The sequence below is a fragment of the Mauremys reevesii genome, linkage group 5, assembly GCF_016161935.1.
Source record: "Mauremys reevesii isolate NIE-2019 linkage group 5, ASM1616193v1, whole genome shotgun sequence".
NCBI lineage: Eukaryota > Metazoa > Chordata > Testudines > Geoemydidae > Mauremys > Mauremys reevesii.
This window is the reverse complement of record NC_052627.1, coordinates 122165485-122180605: the sequence shown is the minus strand read 5'-3', so window position 1 is coordinate 122180605 and position 15121 is coordinate 122165485. Positions and strand designations below refer to the sequence as shown.

The 15121-nt window shown below is 39.2% G+C and overlaps 1 protein-coding gene across 10 annotated transcripts in view; it reads right to left on the bottom strand.

Annotated features, from left to right (window-relative positions):
• Positions 1 to 15121, bottom strand: part of FAM53A (family with sequence similarity 53 member A) — a 147865-nt gene that overhangs the window by 62483 nt on the left and 70261 nt on the right. For all 10 annotated transcript variants that reach the window (XM_039541468.1, XM_039541464.1, XM_039541465.1 and 7 more), the window contains exon 2: positions 5765 to 6013. In XM_039541468.1, coding sequence (XP_039397402.1) covers positions 5765 to 5842 — 78 coding nt within the window. In that variant the 5' untranslated portion in view covers positions 5843 to 6013. The remainder of the gene's footprint in view (positions 1 to 5764; positions 6014 to 15121) is intronic.

Genomic DNA, 15121 nt, shown 5'->3' with positions numbered 1-15121 from the left:
ACCCACTCTTAAAATGCATTGTCTTTTTAAGTGGATCAAGAAGTTGAGACAGCAGCTGCTGCCCCAGGCGCTCTCTCTCTGTCCGTATCCCCACCCTGCTCTATATGGAGAAGGGGAAATGGGGTGTCAGAGCAGGGGGGGACACCCTGACATTAGCCCCCCTCTTCCCGCCTCCCCCCAGCAAGCAGGAGGCTCGGGGAGCAGCTCCAAGGCAGAGGGCAGGAGCAGCACATGGCACCGTGGGGAGGGATAGCTGCAGATGCTAGCCTGCTAGGCCGCTGCAGAACAGGGAACTGAGGGGAACAGAGAGCTGCAAGTCCACCCTGGTTCCAAGCCCCCACCAGCTAGCTGCAAGAGGCTGCTCTTCCTGCAAGCAGTGGACAAAGCAGGCGGCTGCTAAACGACTTAGAAGGGAGCATTGCACAACTTTAAACTGATCAGCAACATAACGAAACAACATTAATCGGGACGACTTTAAGTGAGGAGTTACTGTAATGTGACAAATTAAGGTCTCATTTGGAGAAAATCTCAACCTGTGTCCCAAACTATCCCTTGAAAACTGACAAGTCAGTGGAATGTTCATTCCATTTTTATAAGTACAGTATTTGCATTTGAGGGCAGATTACAACATTTTATTTTGTGAGGCACAATGCTATGGAAATTCAAACTATTAAGATATGGAAACAAGCATATTTAAATCTTAGAAAACTCTGCATCTTCAAACCACAAAAAAGGTAAAGGACTGAAAAGTAAGTAAACCTTTAAACAGCCTTTTTTTTTTTAAATTAAAAGACTGATTAAGAAATCCAAAAAACCTGAATCAATTGGACTAAGGGCTCAAATTTTGACCATATATTTAGAAGGGCCAAAAAAACCAATAGCAAATCACAGAATTGATCCCAAATTTCTTGCATGGGCCATCATTAACTGAATGTCCGGATGATTCAAGAGAGATCTGTTAATACATTTCGTTTTTAAAATATTTGCAGTCCAGTTATTTGATCAGCTTCATGTTCTACCCAATCGTAAACCAAGCAATCTTAACCAGCCTATTAGATCTTTAGCAGTTACAATGTAATTAAGAGTTGGAAAAAAACATCTAATACAAATGTCTGGAGAACATGGTGATCATTCTTACACAGTACAATACAGATCAGAGGCCTTGTCTAATAGTCATAGCTACCTCCATCAGTTCTTTCTCTCTCCCCCCTGCAAACAAGTCTTCATAGCTGGAGGGAAATGGTTAGACTCATTCTTTACAAGCATTCACTTCGGACACCACAAATCACAGGTAAGTTACCTTTTTGCATAAATTACTTGAATTAGTAATTACTGTAACAGATACTCATTCTTTGTAGACCAGGGTTCAATAATGCTCTCGGGGCGGGCGGGGGGGGGAAGCCAACATACCATCTAGGAAAACGAGAAGAAGTCATTGGGTCCTTTGTGCATGCACTAAGATACCACCGTGATAAGACCTTTACTGTATGAGCCTTCAAATGCCCATGCACTGTCAATGTATCAAGGGATCTTTAATTAAGCCATCTCCTAAATATAGCCTTCAAATCTTTCCACTGGTGGTTGGGTCCAGGAGACCCTTCCACTGCAAATTTTTCTATACAAACAAGCCTAAGTAGTGCTGGCTCATTTAAAAGCCTTTTTCTATCTTGGTTATGAGTCCAAAGACATTCAACACTCGCCTGACAATATCCTAAAACTTGAAGTCATAGGTACTGCTATTGAGCATTTCTTTCGTTACTTCACATACCATAGCTCACTTCCATGAAAAAAAGTCATTTTTAAAAAAAAGCAGCCCCAACATAAGAACCATCAGAACAAAAGCAGCAGTACCAGCAGACAAAACCTCTGACGATTCTTACCAGCTTGGATAAACTTATTTTGTACAGCAGCCACATTTGCTCAAGGAAAAAAAAAAAGTTTACGAAGCTCACTGGCCACACCCTCAACCCAAGGGGATTGCAGTGTATTTTCAGCACATTCTGTAGATATACTTTTATATCAGACAGAAATGACCAAGTCTAAATTTATAGCTCCAGATATAAAGATCACAGAACCCAGGCAGGGCACGCCTTTCTGACTCACTAGCCTGGCCCCTGGTTTTATGGCTTCCTCTTCCTAAAGGACAAAAGGGCGAGACAATAAGACATCAATGCTACTAGTTCCCCTTTTGGCTCTTGAGTCCATGCTCTCTCCCAGCTACTGGAAGAGCTATCTAGTCTTCTCTTGAGTATTCCACTCACCAGTAAATCTCCTACCTCAGGATCCAATTCTTCATACCCAGCACACCCAAAGTCATCTTGAAACATGTGATCTGATTTTTAGAAGTGTTGGGCATTGAAAACTATTTCTGTACACAAATCAGTCAGTGTCTCTGAATCAGAATATTAGTTCCAAAAATCAAATGGCCAGAATGTCATGACTAATGAAATATCTACCACCTTTTCCAAGAGCATCAATTTTGCAAGTCCCCCCCACCCCAAAATTAAAGCACTCTTTTGCTATTTGTCTAAAGAAAAAGTTACCAACCAGTAAAAATCAATTTAAAATGTTGATTTAGAACCAATAAATAACATTTTACACTAAATTTGGTGGGTTTTTTGGTAACCAAGAGGATAAACCATAACTATACAAATTTATTTAAGCAATCACATAAGCTTAACTTACATTTATTCTGATGCTTAAATCACTTTTTTTTTTTAAATACGACATTTGAAAATGGTGACTGATACGTTAGGACTGTATAGGGAGCCTGGGCACCTATTTATTATATGATGATTCATTTTTCACTTGTGCATTTTAATGAAATTTCCATCCAAAAGAGTTTGACACAAATCACAAGAGCAGCATTACAATTATTTTAGCTAAATGAAGCATCTTAAAGATGCTGGATACATCAGTTAGTTTATTAAATGTGTTTTTGATTTAAAGGTAGCTGATTTATTTAAAGGAAGTATTACCTGTGGTTAGTGAACTGATTATTTCTACCACTATGTTCAAGATTTTTGAACTAATAGATCTCATCTTTTCACACCTAGTTTTATTTGCAGATTGAAAGGGGAAAAACAAGTCTTCCAGCCTTTTCAAATCCCAATTGGTTCTTAACTTGGGATGAACTAGTCACTGACCTGAACTAGCTGAATGAACTGAAATGAAGAAAATATTCTTCTGCACCTGCAGAAGAGATAACTGCTGTCACAAGCTAGGTTAGCACTTCAACAATTTCTGGTGATAGGCGCTTAATCCAGTGACTTCCACCAGTTCAATGGTTTGACACTCTTTCAAACTTGGCAACAAATACATACTACTAAATATCTTTTTAATTTAATTAGGGCTGTGAATTAATTGCAGTTAACTCAAATGATTAACAAAAAACAAATTAATGATTAAAAAATTAGTCAGGATTCATTGCCTCTTTAATTGCACTGTTAAACAGTAATAACAATTTATTATAAATATTTTTGGATCTTTTTCTACATTTTCAAATATATGTATTTCAATTACAACACGGAATACAAACGGTACAGTGCTCACTTTATATTTTTTATTACAAATATTTGCACTGTAAAAAATAGTATTTTTTAATTCACCTCAATCACTGTAGTGCAATCTATATCATGAAAGTGCAATTTACAAATGTAGATTTTTTTTTAAACCTAACTGCACTCAGAAATAAAACAATGTAAAACTTTAGAGCATACAAGTTAACTAAGTCCTACTTATTGTTCAATCAATTGCTAAGACAAACAAGTTTCTTTTACATCTACATGAGCTAATGCTACCTGCTTCTTATTTACAATGTGACCTTACAGAAAAACAATTCAAATAAACAGAGCACCTTAAAAAAAACTCTGAATATTTCTAAGGATAAAGTTGCTTGGAAGAATCAGACAATGACCAATCTCCATAGAGTAGAGAAGTTTCAGGTGGAAGGGTGACCTGAGAAGGTGGAAATGGGTCAAACCTTTAATCTTTTCAGTGTACATCTTGGCCAGTGCTGTTCACTGGAGTTTCTAGTGATACGGGCAGAGGGTCAAGATACCACTTGCAGATTAGTCTCCTGTCTATTAAAATCTAGCAGGGATACATTTGGCCCATAATGGGTGAAGCTGATCAGCACCTTTTTCAGATACAGTAAAACATGCTAAGAGCAACCACTCATGGGAGTTAGCAAAAGTGAAAAGCTAGCTCAGTCTCCAAACTCATGCAACCCTTAGTGTTTGTGATGAAATTGTCCATGGCAATCACCCTCTAGAATTTATTTCTCACAGAGCAAAGCACCATCAAATGATAGCTACTAGCCAAGGAGTCAAACCAATGTGCTAAAAGTGAAAGTGTAGCACAGCAGTGGGCAAACTGCGGCCCGCAGGCCACATCAGGCCCGCGGGACAGTCCTGCCCAGCCCTTGAGCTCCCAGCCAGGGAGGCTAGCCCCCGGCGCCTCCCATGCAGTCCCTGTCAGGCAGCATGGCAGTGTGACTGGCTGTGGCCAGGCAGTGGGGCTGCAAACTCCTGCTGCTCTGATCTGAGCGTCATGCTAAGGGTGCTGGGAGCAAGGGGGATGGATAAGGGACAGAGGGTTCTGGGGGGCAGTCAGGGGACAGGGGGGCAGTTGGATGGGGTGGAGGTTGGGGGGTCTGGGGACAAGGAGCACGGGGTGGCTGGATGGGGCAGAGGTTCTGGGGGGGGCGGGATACGTGTGGGAGTCCCAGGGGGCTGTTGGGTAGGGGGTGGGATTCCAGGTGGGCAGTTAGGGACGGGGGGGGTGGATGGGTCAGGGATTCTGACAGGAGGGTGGGAAGTAGGGGGAGCAGGCAGTTTGGGGAGGCACTGGCCCTCCATACCATTTTGCAACCCCGATGTGGCCCTCGAGTCAAAAAGTTTGCCCACCCCTGGTGGAGCAGATTGCCACCACTCAAAGACATACCATAATTCACCACAAAGCTGTGTGTTCTATACATCTTTTAAAAGAAAAGAAAAAAACGAGAAGAAGTTTGCTGCTTTATAGTTCCTGCAATAGAACTAGGTGAATAAATGAAGGCCATAATTGGGGCATCTCTGCAGCAAGGAAAGCATCTACTATCTTTGCTGACAAAACATTCTAGCATTTCATCATATCTTCTCAAGGCCCACCATAAGCACATAACCTGCCTTCTAACTAGTATTCATATTACTTGAGAAAGTTCTCTGAATAAATGAGGCAAACAAAATTTAAGTGGCAAATTTTTACAGAAAAATTTAAAAATAAGATTCTCCTGATCTACAATGCAACATTTACCATCCTTGCTGCCCTCTAACCTCAAGCAAGTTACACACAAAACATATACACTAAGAGAACTTTAAGTTGGCAAAGTCAAGCACTCGAATATTAGGAAACAGAATTACGGCTGCCTGTGCAACCTCAATTTGGCTCCCTTGCACATATGCATTATGATACAGTCTTCACTACATGCCTACATATTCCTTTTCCACAAGACCCCTGCTTCACTTCCCTCCTACATTTAGGAACTCTCACCCATTGTCCCAACTTAAATCCATAATTTAATTTTCCAATCTTGGCTTTGGTATGTATTTTATGAATGCTGCTTCTGCTTGGTCCTGCTAGTGAAGGCAGGGGGCTGGACTCAATGATCTTTCAAGGTCCCTTCCAGTTCTAGGAGATTGGTATATCTCTAATTAATTATTATTATTATTCTTTACTACCTGCTACTTCAACAAGCTTACACAGTAGTTTGGCATGTCCTTACCAGGTGAATATTGTATGTTTTACACGTCAGATCGTCCAAGCTCTGGTTCTGCAGCTTTTCCGTTATTAGTGTTACCATGGTAGTTGTCCCTTTGCCACTGCTCACACTGGGAAGTGTTGGAGGCTCTTCTGTGTCCTGTTTCAGTATTCGTGAGCCATTTCTGGTTCTGTTCTAAATCTCAAGATTTATGCTTCCATCTTACTGCCAAAGTTTATATCCAAAGGCCTTCAGCGTATCATGTCTGCTTTTCTGTAAAGTTGGAGGGGAGAAAAGGGGAGGAAAAAAAAAAGTCAGCTTTGTACCCACTAAATTCTTTACAATAACTGGATTTATACTTAAGGACCTTTCACATATAGCCAAAGATGTTAGTGCCCCCAAATTTATCTTACATTTTTTTCCCCTGGCCTCACAGATTACAGGTCTCATTTCACCAAGTATGGCTCCTACTGCGTTATAATGATCGCTGACAATTACCACCACAAAGGCGGAAGTCACATCTCAGTAATTTTGCTTGTCAGCCCTTATTTTTCTCCCTTCCCACAAGACATTCTATACAGCAACCATTATGCTCTATCCACAGACTCCTTTTTCTCATAAAAAAATCATTAAAGCAAAATTAGTGACAGGTGTGTAGGAAAACAAGTTTATATAAGAGGAAGGACAAACAAATGTAAAATCTTGTTTCGTAAGACAGGAAAGATTTTCAGGCTATTCAACATAATGGATATTATGTTTCCCAAATAAGCCCCTCTGACAGATCTAGCTGAAAGATTTTTATATGTATGAACAGAACGGGATAGAGAGGTTTTTTAATATATTTTCTGCTTCTCTATATTTCTAGGTAGATATGTATAGAGACCAATAAGGCTTATAAAAATGTATATTTAACAATTATAATTACTGATCTTCAGCTAAAATTGGATCTTAGAGTTGTAAAACAGAAAGCTGACTGGAAAGGTAAATGTGTATTCTAAATACACATTTTAAATTGAAGAGAACATTTCCTTGGTTAGCAATAAAGAGAAACCAACAGTAAGCTCACTGCTGTACATGCTGTGCCCTGGTCATCCCTTACCTACCTTTATTTTTGCTATCCCTACTATCATCAATGCCCAGAAAGTAACCTCTCTTTCATCATGCTTCTTCTTCGAAGATCATTAGCTACCTACTTACATCAAGAACAGTCTTACCAAAGCCACCCCCATCATCTTTGCTCATTTGCTCTAACTCTCCTCTTGTTCCTTGCACTTCTCCATGCAACAATGTAAATCTCTCTTCTTTTTTGGTTTTCCATCTTCTGTCTTGGACCCCTCTAGGTTTCCAAACTCACTTCTATCCTTGTCTCGGCAATAATTTCTCTACACTCAACCTTCAGTGAACTGTTGTCCCATATCTTAGCTTACTTATTTCAGACTGTCAGCTTTTCAGTGTAGGGACACATCACACTGCCTTTGTAAACACATAATGTAAATTTATAGTACCAAATAAAAACGATTAATAAGTCAGACTGATTCACTTTAAACCATGTGCTTTGTGAAGCATCAGGAAGAGATTCTTCACTTGCATTTATACAAAACTGGAACAGAGAGCTATTTATACCCAAGCACATATTCAGAGATTCAAGTCAAATGTAAAGTAACCAAAGACTGTTTACTCTTCAGAACTGTTTTGCAACGTTGGGAATGGCCAAACAGGAAGAGACTCAACAAATTAAAAAGAGGCACCAAACCATCAACAAGTTTTGTTTGCATTCAATAGGATACTTTTTAAAAATATATATATTTGAATTTGTGATAAAGGAGACAAGGTGGATGACGTAATGTCTTTTATTGAAATGTGTGTTAACCATGTATGATAAACAATCTGTTCCATTTTGTATTTAGCAGTGACATTCTGAGTACATTTCCCAGACCTGAAGAAGGGCTCTGTGTAAGCTCGTCTCTCTCTCACAAAAGTTGATCCAATAAAAGACAATACCTCACCTACCTTGTCTCTAACCGACCGACACAGCAACAACACTGCACACAATTTGTGATAAAAGCAGATTAATCTAAGGAATGTTGTAATATAAATTTACAAAATAATCACATTTTCCAAACATACTTCAACATATTGTATTTATATTTTAAATACGTCCAGTATTTTCCACATATACTAATCATTTTCTTAAATAACTGCTAATAGTAAACCAGAGGTTATTTGGGTACATGACTTAAGTTAAAACCATTTAAAACCTAGGTATTACCCAAACAATATTGCCTGATTACTTTAAACCTATCACCTAGAAGTAATCCTGAGAATATAATTTCATATTATAGCCCTACATAACAGCAGATTTCTTTAGAAACAGTAAAATTGTTGGGATAATATAAATATGCTGCTGTCACTCTTCCTGCCCCTTGCTCCACTCTGATTTTACTTGCCATGAAGCAGGTATTGCTTAGGACAAGACAAACACTTGAATGCTTCCTAGGAGCATTGCAGCTTCATTGGTCTGTTTCTACAGAAATGACAGCTAAAAGCACAATGCTGTCATCCTTTATAAGCACCCAAGACTCAAAACATTTGCCAGTGCCTCTCCTGAAATCCAATCAAATCTCTGAATCAGAAGTTGAAAAGCTCCTACAGAGCACTGATGCACTCATCACTAAGAAGGGAGTGGTGGTGTTTTTTTAAACCGAAGTAAAGTATCTGCCATACCATACAACACAATTTAATGCTGCTTTCATATTCTGATGTTCTTATATCTATAGATGCATGCACATAGCCCAATTCTGCTGTTATGCACAGGCAACCTGACTGACTTCACTGGAAGTAGGCAGGCATAACCAAGAAAAGGAATCTGACTCAAAAGTCTAGAAAGCTGTAGCATTTTATCTGAAGTTGGGTTTTGCCATTTACTATGCTTCCATCAATTCAGATGAGGAGTATGTTATTAAAAGATATTTCATTTTGACATATTTTAGCGGGGAGGGATAGCTCAGTGGTTTGAGCATTGGCTTGCTAAACCGAGGGTTGTGAGTTCCATCCTTGAGGGGGCCATTTGGGGATTGGTCCTGCTTTGAGCAGGGGGTTGAACTAGATGACCTCCTAAAGTCCCTAATAATCTATGATTAATGCAAAGACTTTCAGATTAAGAAACTATCATAGAACAATTACTCCAGGAGAGCAGCCACCAACTCCTGCTAAGCTTTTCAGCTGCCGTTTCATTTCACCTCCTTTCCCTTTTCTTCTGTAAGTAGAGTCATGCAAAAACTTACAAAATCACCTGCTTAGAAAGGACAGGTAGGCAAATCCAATCAAACTAGCAGAGGAAAAAAGTGACTGATGATACACAAAGGAACATTTACATAATGGATACAGAAAGTACCAGCTAAAACAAGACTATAAACTAAAGGTTTTTCTTTGCATCATACTGTAGAAACTTAAACTTTAGTTCAATTAATGCATATTATGCAAAGTAAATGGAGGGGATAAGGCTATTGGATACTAATTTTTAACCAATTGGACATTCCAGACCATGACTTAAATCCAGAAAAAGAATTCTTGAACTAGCATGGCACACTATTTCAAACTCAGATTAAGCAACCAGGCATCAGAGTTGTCACCTTTATTAGTTCCAGATAGTCACAAAGATGGGCAAGTTACTTTTTTTTAAGTGGAGACTCATTAAGGCAATTTTCTGCTACTGAGCAATTTACAGTTTATATTTTCCTTCGTATATACTGTCATTACTAAGACTGAACCACGAGCATAGATATAGGTCTAGTTTGTATCTTCCCTCCTTCTCCCCCCACCCACCACACACTCCTTCACCCAAAACTGATCCTACTGGGAAATTCAAAGTGAGCCTTTAAAAGAAAGAGAAAAAAAAAGACCTATGTTCAATACAGTTACCTGTGAGAAGTTCCTAAATTTACCAAAGCTGTGGAGATAGAGTATGTACTACAAAGATGATAAATTACATTAGTTGAACTAATTGGTTTAACTTTCTACTAGATTTCAGCTCCTGCCATTCCTGTTGGGAAATCCCAGCTTTCAGCACTAGGTAATCACAGAGTGAGAGATTGCAGTAGACAGCTCAGTGTGGCTACGACAGCACTCAGACCACTGCTAAAATTGAAGTTTTCTTATAAAGGTAACTATTTTGAGGTAACCTGTATGTTAACTGACGTGTTCTCATACATAGGCATCCACAGTTCTTTATATCATTCATAGATTAGAGAGGTTCATTCCACCAAACCGAAGCCTCAATGATTTTTCCTTCCCCCTTTCAATTCAGACCCGCCCCCTTTGCTGGGCAAACTACCGCAGCATAGCGTTCTAATCCCAGTCTGCTTTGCCATTTCTGATACTGGCTACTGAGTCAGGATGCTAATGCCTTAGAAAAAACTAACTGTCCAAGCTACTGATGGAGTAGTTTCTTCTTAATGGCATCAACTACTAACTGACAAGGTTAAGTATGAGTGTTTCTCTTCTAAAAGAAAAAAAAAATCCCCTAAAACATTACAGCAGTTACTGTTTCCCTGGCATGCACAAACATTGTATAAAAAAAATTACACAAAGATAGTAAGCATAACCTTAATGTCAAAAACTAGGAACTGAACCAAAAAATACAAGGAATCTAACAAAACATTTACGTTCCAAGTGTCTTCAGTTAAGAGAATCAGTGACCTTAGCTACAAAAAGCTTCGCCAATTCTCCACACAATGCTTTCCATAACATGCCACAGAATTCTAAGTTTCTATGCAGTGTTCAGCTAGGTATGCTATAGGGGAGTGAGGAGAAAAAAAGAAGATTTATAAATATTTGAAGAGACATTTTGTTTGTATGAAGTGAGAAATACAGAGTTTAATTTTCAGACAATATCAAGACTGGAGAAGCCCAAAGCATGTGAATGACTTCAGAAGTAGGTCTACAATAAAAGAAGATATATCAATTGCTCTAAAAAAATACCCTGTTATCCAGTGGGTCAGCTACACTAGATTTGAACAACTAAGACTCGGGGGGGTCATTGGCTCAGAAAAAAGGGATGAAGAGAATAAATTAAATGCACCTTTGAGAGCTAGACTCAGCCAAGTTGCCATGGAATCTAGAACCTATAAAGACTGCTAGGCCAAGACCCATTTCCTGTAGCAGAGGAAAGTCTGATCCTAGATCTTCACCAAGCAATAGCAACAGAGGGTCCACTCCAGCAACTGGAGAAAAGCAGCACATACACAAAAAAAATAAAATAATAATACACACAAATTAGAGATTACATCCTACACAGATTGGTAACTGCTTACCTACCTCCCACAGTCTGGATGGGCAAGTCTGCCTGCAAGAGAACAAAGCTTGTACCACCAAACACAGGTTCACGGTACTGCTGTACTCAACAGGAGCTGGTGTGTTCTGACCTGGCCTTTGTACTCAAAGAGAGTGAAGTGCATAAGATCAGAAGACAGTGCCTAAGAACCATGCCTCTAAGCCTCACCCAAAGCCTTCTGTGTTAGACAGGGAAAACTTACAAGTGGATGGAGGGGTGGGGAAGAGAGAAAGTTATAAATTTTAAACCGAACCAAAGAGCATCCAGAAAGCCAGCTTCCTGGCAGTGGAGGCAGCCAACAAACCCCTCATGTAGGAGAGGTGCCACAAGAGAAGCTTGGTCTGTTTTTTAACCCATCTCCCCCTTCTGTAAAGGAGGTGTAAAACCCACTGCCTGTACTGGCACAGGAGTCTTACATGGAAACTGAAATATTTCAATACAGTCAGAAGATTTTTAAAGTGTTCCTCAACATATTATTGCTTACTAAGAGTTCTATTCTTTATTTCTTCAGGCCACTGTCACAAATATATCAATTCTTCCTAGGAGGATCACCCCCTTCCAGTTATTTTATAAGGTGGGACACAATCCTCCTTTCAATAGCACTAAACAGGCAAATTCAAAACCAATAAATGTAAATAAACGAGGAGTCCGACTGTGGAACTAATTGCTATAGGAAGTCATTAACAAGATTCAAAAAAAGAGGTTGGACATTTATATGGATATCAAGACTAGCCAAAGGTATAATTAGTGATAATTTTGGAAGAGAGATTAAGCGTCATTCTGCACTTACACCTAGCTATCAGAGGCCAGGATGAGACACACCACCAAGATCAGATGTGACTATCCCACATCTTCATACTGCTGGGTTCGTGCATCTTCATCTGAAACAGTGGTTCTTAACCTTCTGGGGATCAGGACCCTTTTGTAAACCTTGATGGCCTGTCATGACCCAATAAATAGCTTTAGTATAAAAAACATCTGGTTTACTAAGTATTTTTTACCCATGATGTAATATATACATTAATCTAGTAAATAGATAAGTACATCATGTAACCCAGGGGTTCTCAAACTGGGTGTCGGGGCCCCTCAGAGGGTCACGAGTTGTCAGCCTCCACCCCAAACCCTGCTTTGCCTCCAGCATTTATAATGGTGTTAAATATATAAAAAAGTGGTTTTAATTTATGGGGGAGGGTCACACTCAGAGGCTTGCTATATGAAAGGGGTCACCAGTACAGAAGTTTGAGAACCACTGATGTAACCCAACAAGTACATTTAGGTGACCACTCGTTGAGAAAACCTGACCTGAAACATATGGTACTGGCCACTGTCAGAGAGAACACTGAACCAGATGAACCTCAGAAGCCTGATCCAATATGTAAATTCCTATATTACCTAAAAATTAAAAATCTATGAACACACTAGTGACTTTAAGTCTACTTACAGCATCTAGACAACTGAATTTGAAGAGGATAAATCCAGTTCCATATGTGCCTGCTATTGACATTAGCTGCAGAAAACCTGGAGAAATAGCTTTTCGGAGGTTATTTCTATGCCACATCTGAATGAAGGTTTCTCTCACATAGTATTACTGAACTAAACTGGTGCATAACTACACCATACTCTTTAATATTGTGCTATAAAGTCTGGTCTAGTAAGGCTTTCATACATTACTTTTACCATTATTAGAATTAGCTTTACTAGTTTGGAACTCAAGGAGTTTGGGCAGTGACTACTGATCCATTCTGTTAAGTCTCTCCATATACACATACTTCGAGAAAAAGAGAGTCCTAGGCAGTTTACTGAAATATTTTAGTTGCTTACTATGTTTTGGTGTTTTTAAAAAGCACTTGGATAGACAGCCACCAGCTAATTTTAACTATTAAAAATTCTTCAAAATTACATGAATCAGATAACAGCTAATTAAGTTTAGGAACAAGCCATCATAGGAGCAGATTTATTTAATTTCATCTGAACACACCCTCTTTTTATGAGCATGTGCCATTTAAAGAGAATGCAATAACTTCAAACAATTTAAGTCTCTCTAATAAGACACAAAACAAAGATTCTTGGGGGGAACTGACATGAAGCTCATAATTCATTAGGAATAAGAATTTCTACACATTAAACACTGACAGAATAATAGTGCCCCAACCCCCTGAGGGTTTTACTGTACTCTTCAGAGAGGCCAGTGCTCAGGGACCTGAAGCAGAAAGTACAAAGATGTAGCCCAGCTGGCTATGCCACTCCAATGACCCTTCACTGCACTCAAGTGATGAGGGGAACTGGGGGGCTAAGGGGGGGAGGGAAGAGGAAAACTTGAGAGCAGACTAAGGCCAGCTGCACTGCACATCCCATCCCCCAAAGAAAGTTTTTCTAGATGTTCTTTCTTCAGAAAAGTTTGTTTTAATTAACATTTAGAATAGAAAGTGCCAAGCACTAGTGCATAGTGAAACCCGAGGGCAAGCTAGCTGAGCCTTATAAAGGATAATCCACGTCTCGAACCTGTTAGAATTCTTTTAAGAAGTTAAGGGGGGGGGAAGACAGCAAGAAACAAGTGGATAAAAATTATTTTGAGTTTCAAAAGGTTTCTAAATACAGTCCCACACAAGAGGCTAAAAAGGAATCTTATTAACTACAGAGTGACAAGTCCTGTTATAGTTTAAAACTGGTTAAAAGACAAGAAGCAACAGAGTAGGAATAAATAGCCAAACTCTCACCATGGAAAGAGGTTAATAATGGGGAACCCCAGAGGTGAGTATTAAGGCTTTTTCTCTGTATTAACCACCTGAAAAAGGATGAATAATGAAGTGGCAAACTTTAACAGGTTTTTTTTTTTAAATTGGTTTATTTCTTGTTTTTAAGTGTAAAAAAAAAAAAACACACCTGTAAAAAACCCACCAAGATCAGATGTCTTTCCAGAACATCTGCTCTAGGAATTATTTTGGGGAAGTTCCACGGCCTGTGTTATATAGGAGGTCATGCTAGATAATCACAATGGTCCTTTCTAGCCTTGGAATCTATGACTCTAGTATGGATTGTAAGGATCTTCAAAAAGTTCCAGCAAAAACAACTCGTGAAGTTTGCGGTCCACAAGGCCAAACTAGTAAAAATTGGAAGGAATAATTTCAGTTATTTGCACACTGTTATTGGTTCTGAGTTTAAGAAAGGGAGCTATTTACGTAGACAACTCAGTAGACAGTAATGGTTACAGTAAATAAAGAGAAAATATATATGCATAGACTCAAACTGACTGCGAAGATTACAAAGGGATCTCACAAAACTGGGCAACAAAATGGCAGATGAAATTAAATGTTGATAAATGCAAAGTAATGCACATCGGAAAACATAATCCCAACTATACATACAAAATTATAGTGTGTAACTTAGCTGTTACCACTCAAGAAACAGTTATGTGGATAGTCCTTTGAAAAAGTCTGCTCAATATGCAGCAGCAGTCAAAAAAGCTAACAATGTTAGGAACCATTAGGAAAGGAATAGATCAGACAAAGTATCATAATGCCACTAAATAAATCCATGGTATGTCCACACCTGGAATACTTCATGCAGTTCTTGTCATCCCATCCCAAAAAAAGGATATATTAGATTTGGAAAAAGTACAGAGAAGGTGAACAAAAATTATTAGCGGCATTGAACAGTCTTCATATGAGGAGAGATTAAGAAGACTGGGACTGTTCATCTTAGAAAAGAGATGACTATGAGTAGGTATGAGAGAGACCTATAAAATCATGAATGGTATTGAGAAGTGAATAAGGAAGTATTATTTACCCCTTTACATAACACAAGAACCAGGGGTCACTCAATGAAATTAATAGGTACAGTAAAAGCTGTGTCCTCTAGCCCTGTACCAACTGGAAAGCCCTATAAATGGCATTTCTTATCTTCATAAGAAGTTCGATTTATAGTCCGGCCAATGGGAGCTGTGGGGCCAGCACTCAGGCAGGGCAGGCGCAAAGCCGCCTAGCTGCGCCTCCGCCTAGGAACAGCAGGGACAGGTCGCTGCTTGCTGGAAGCCGCCTGAGGTGAGTGCC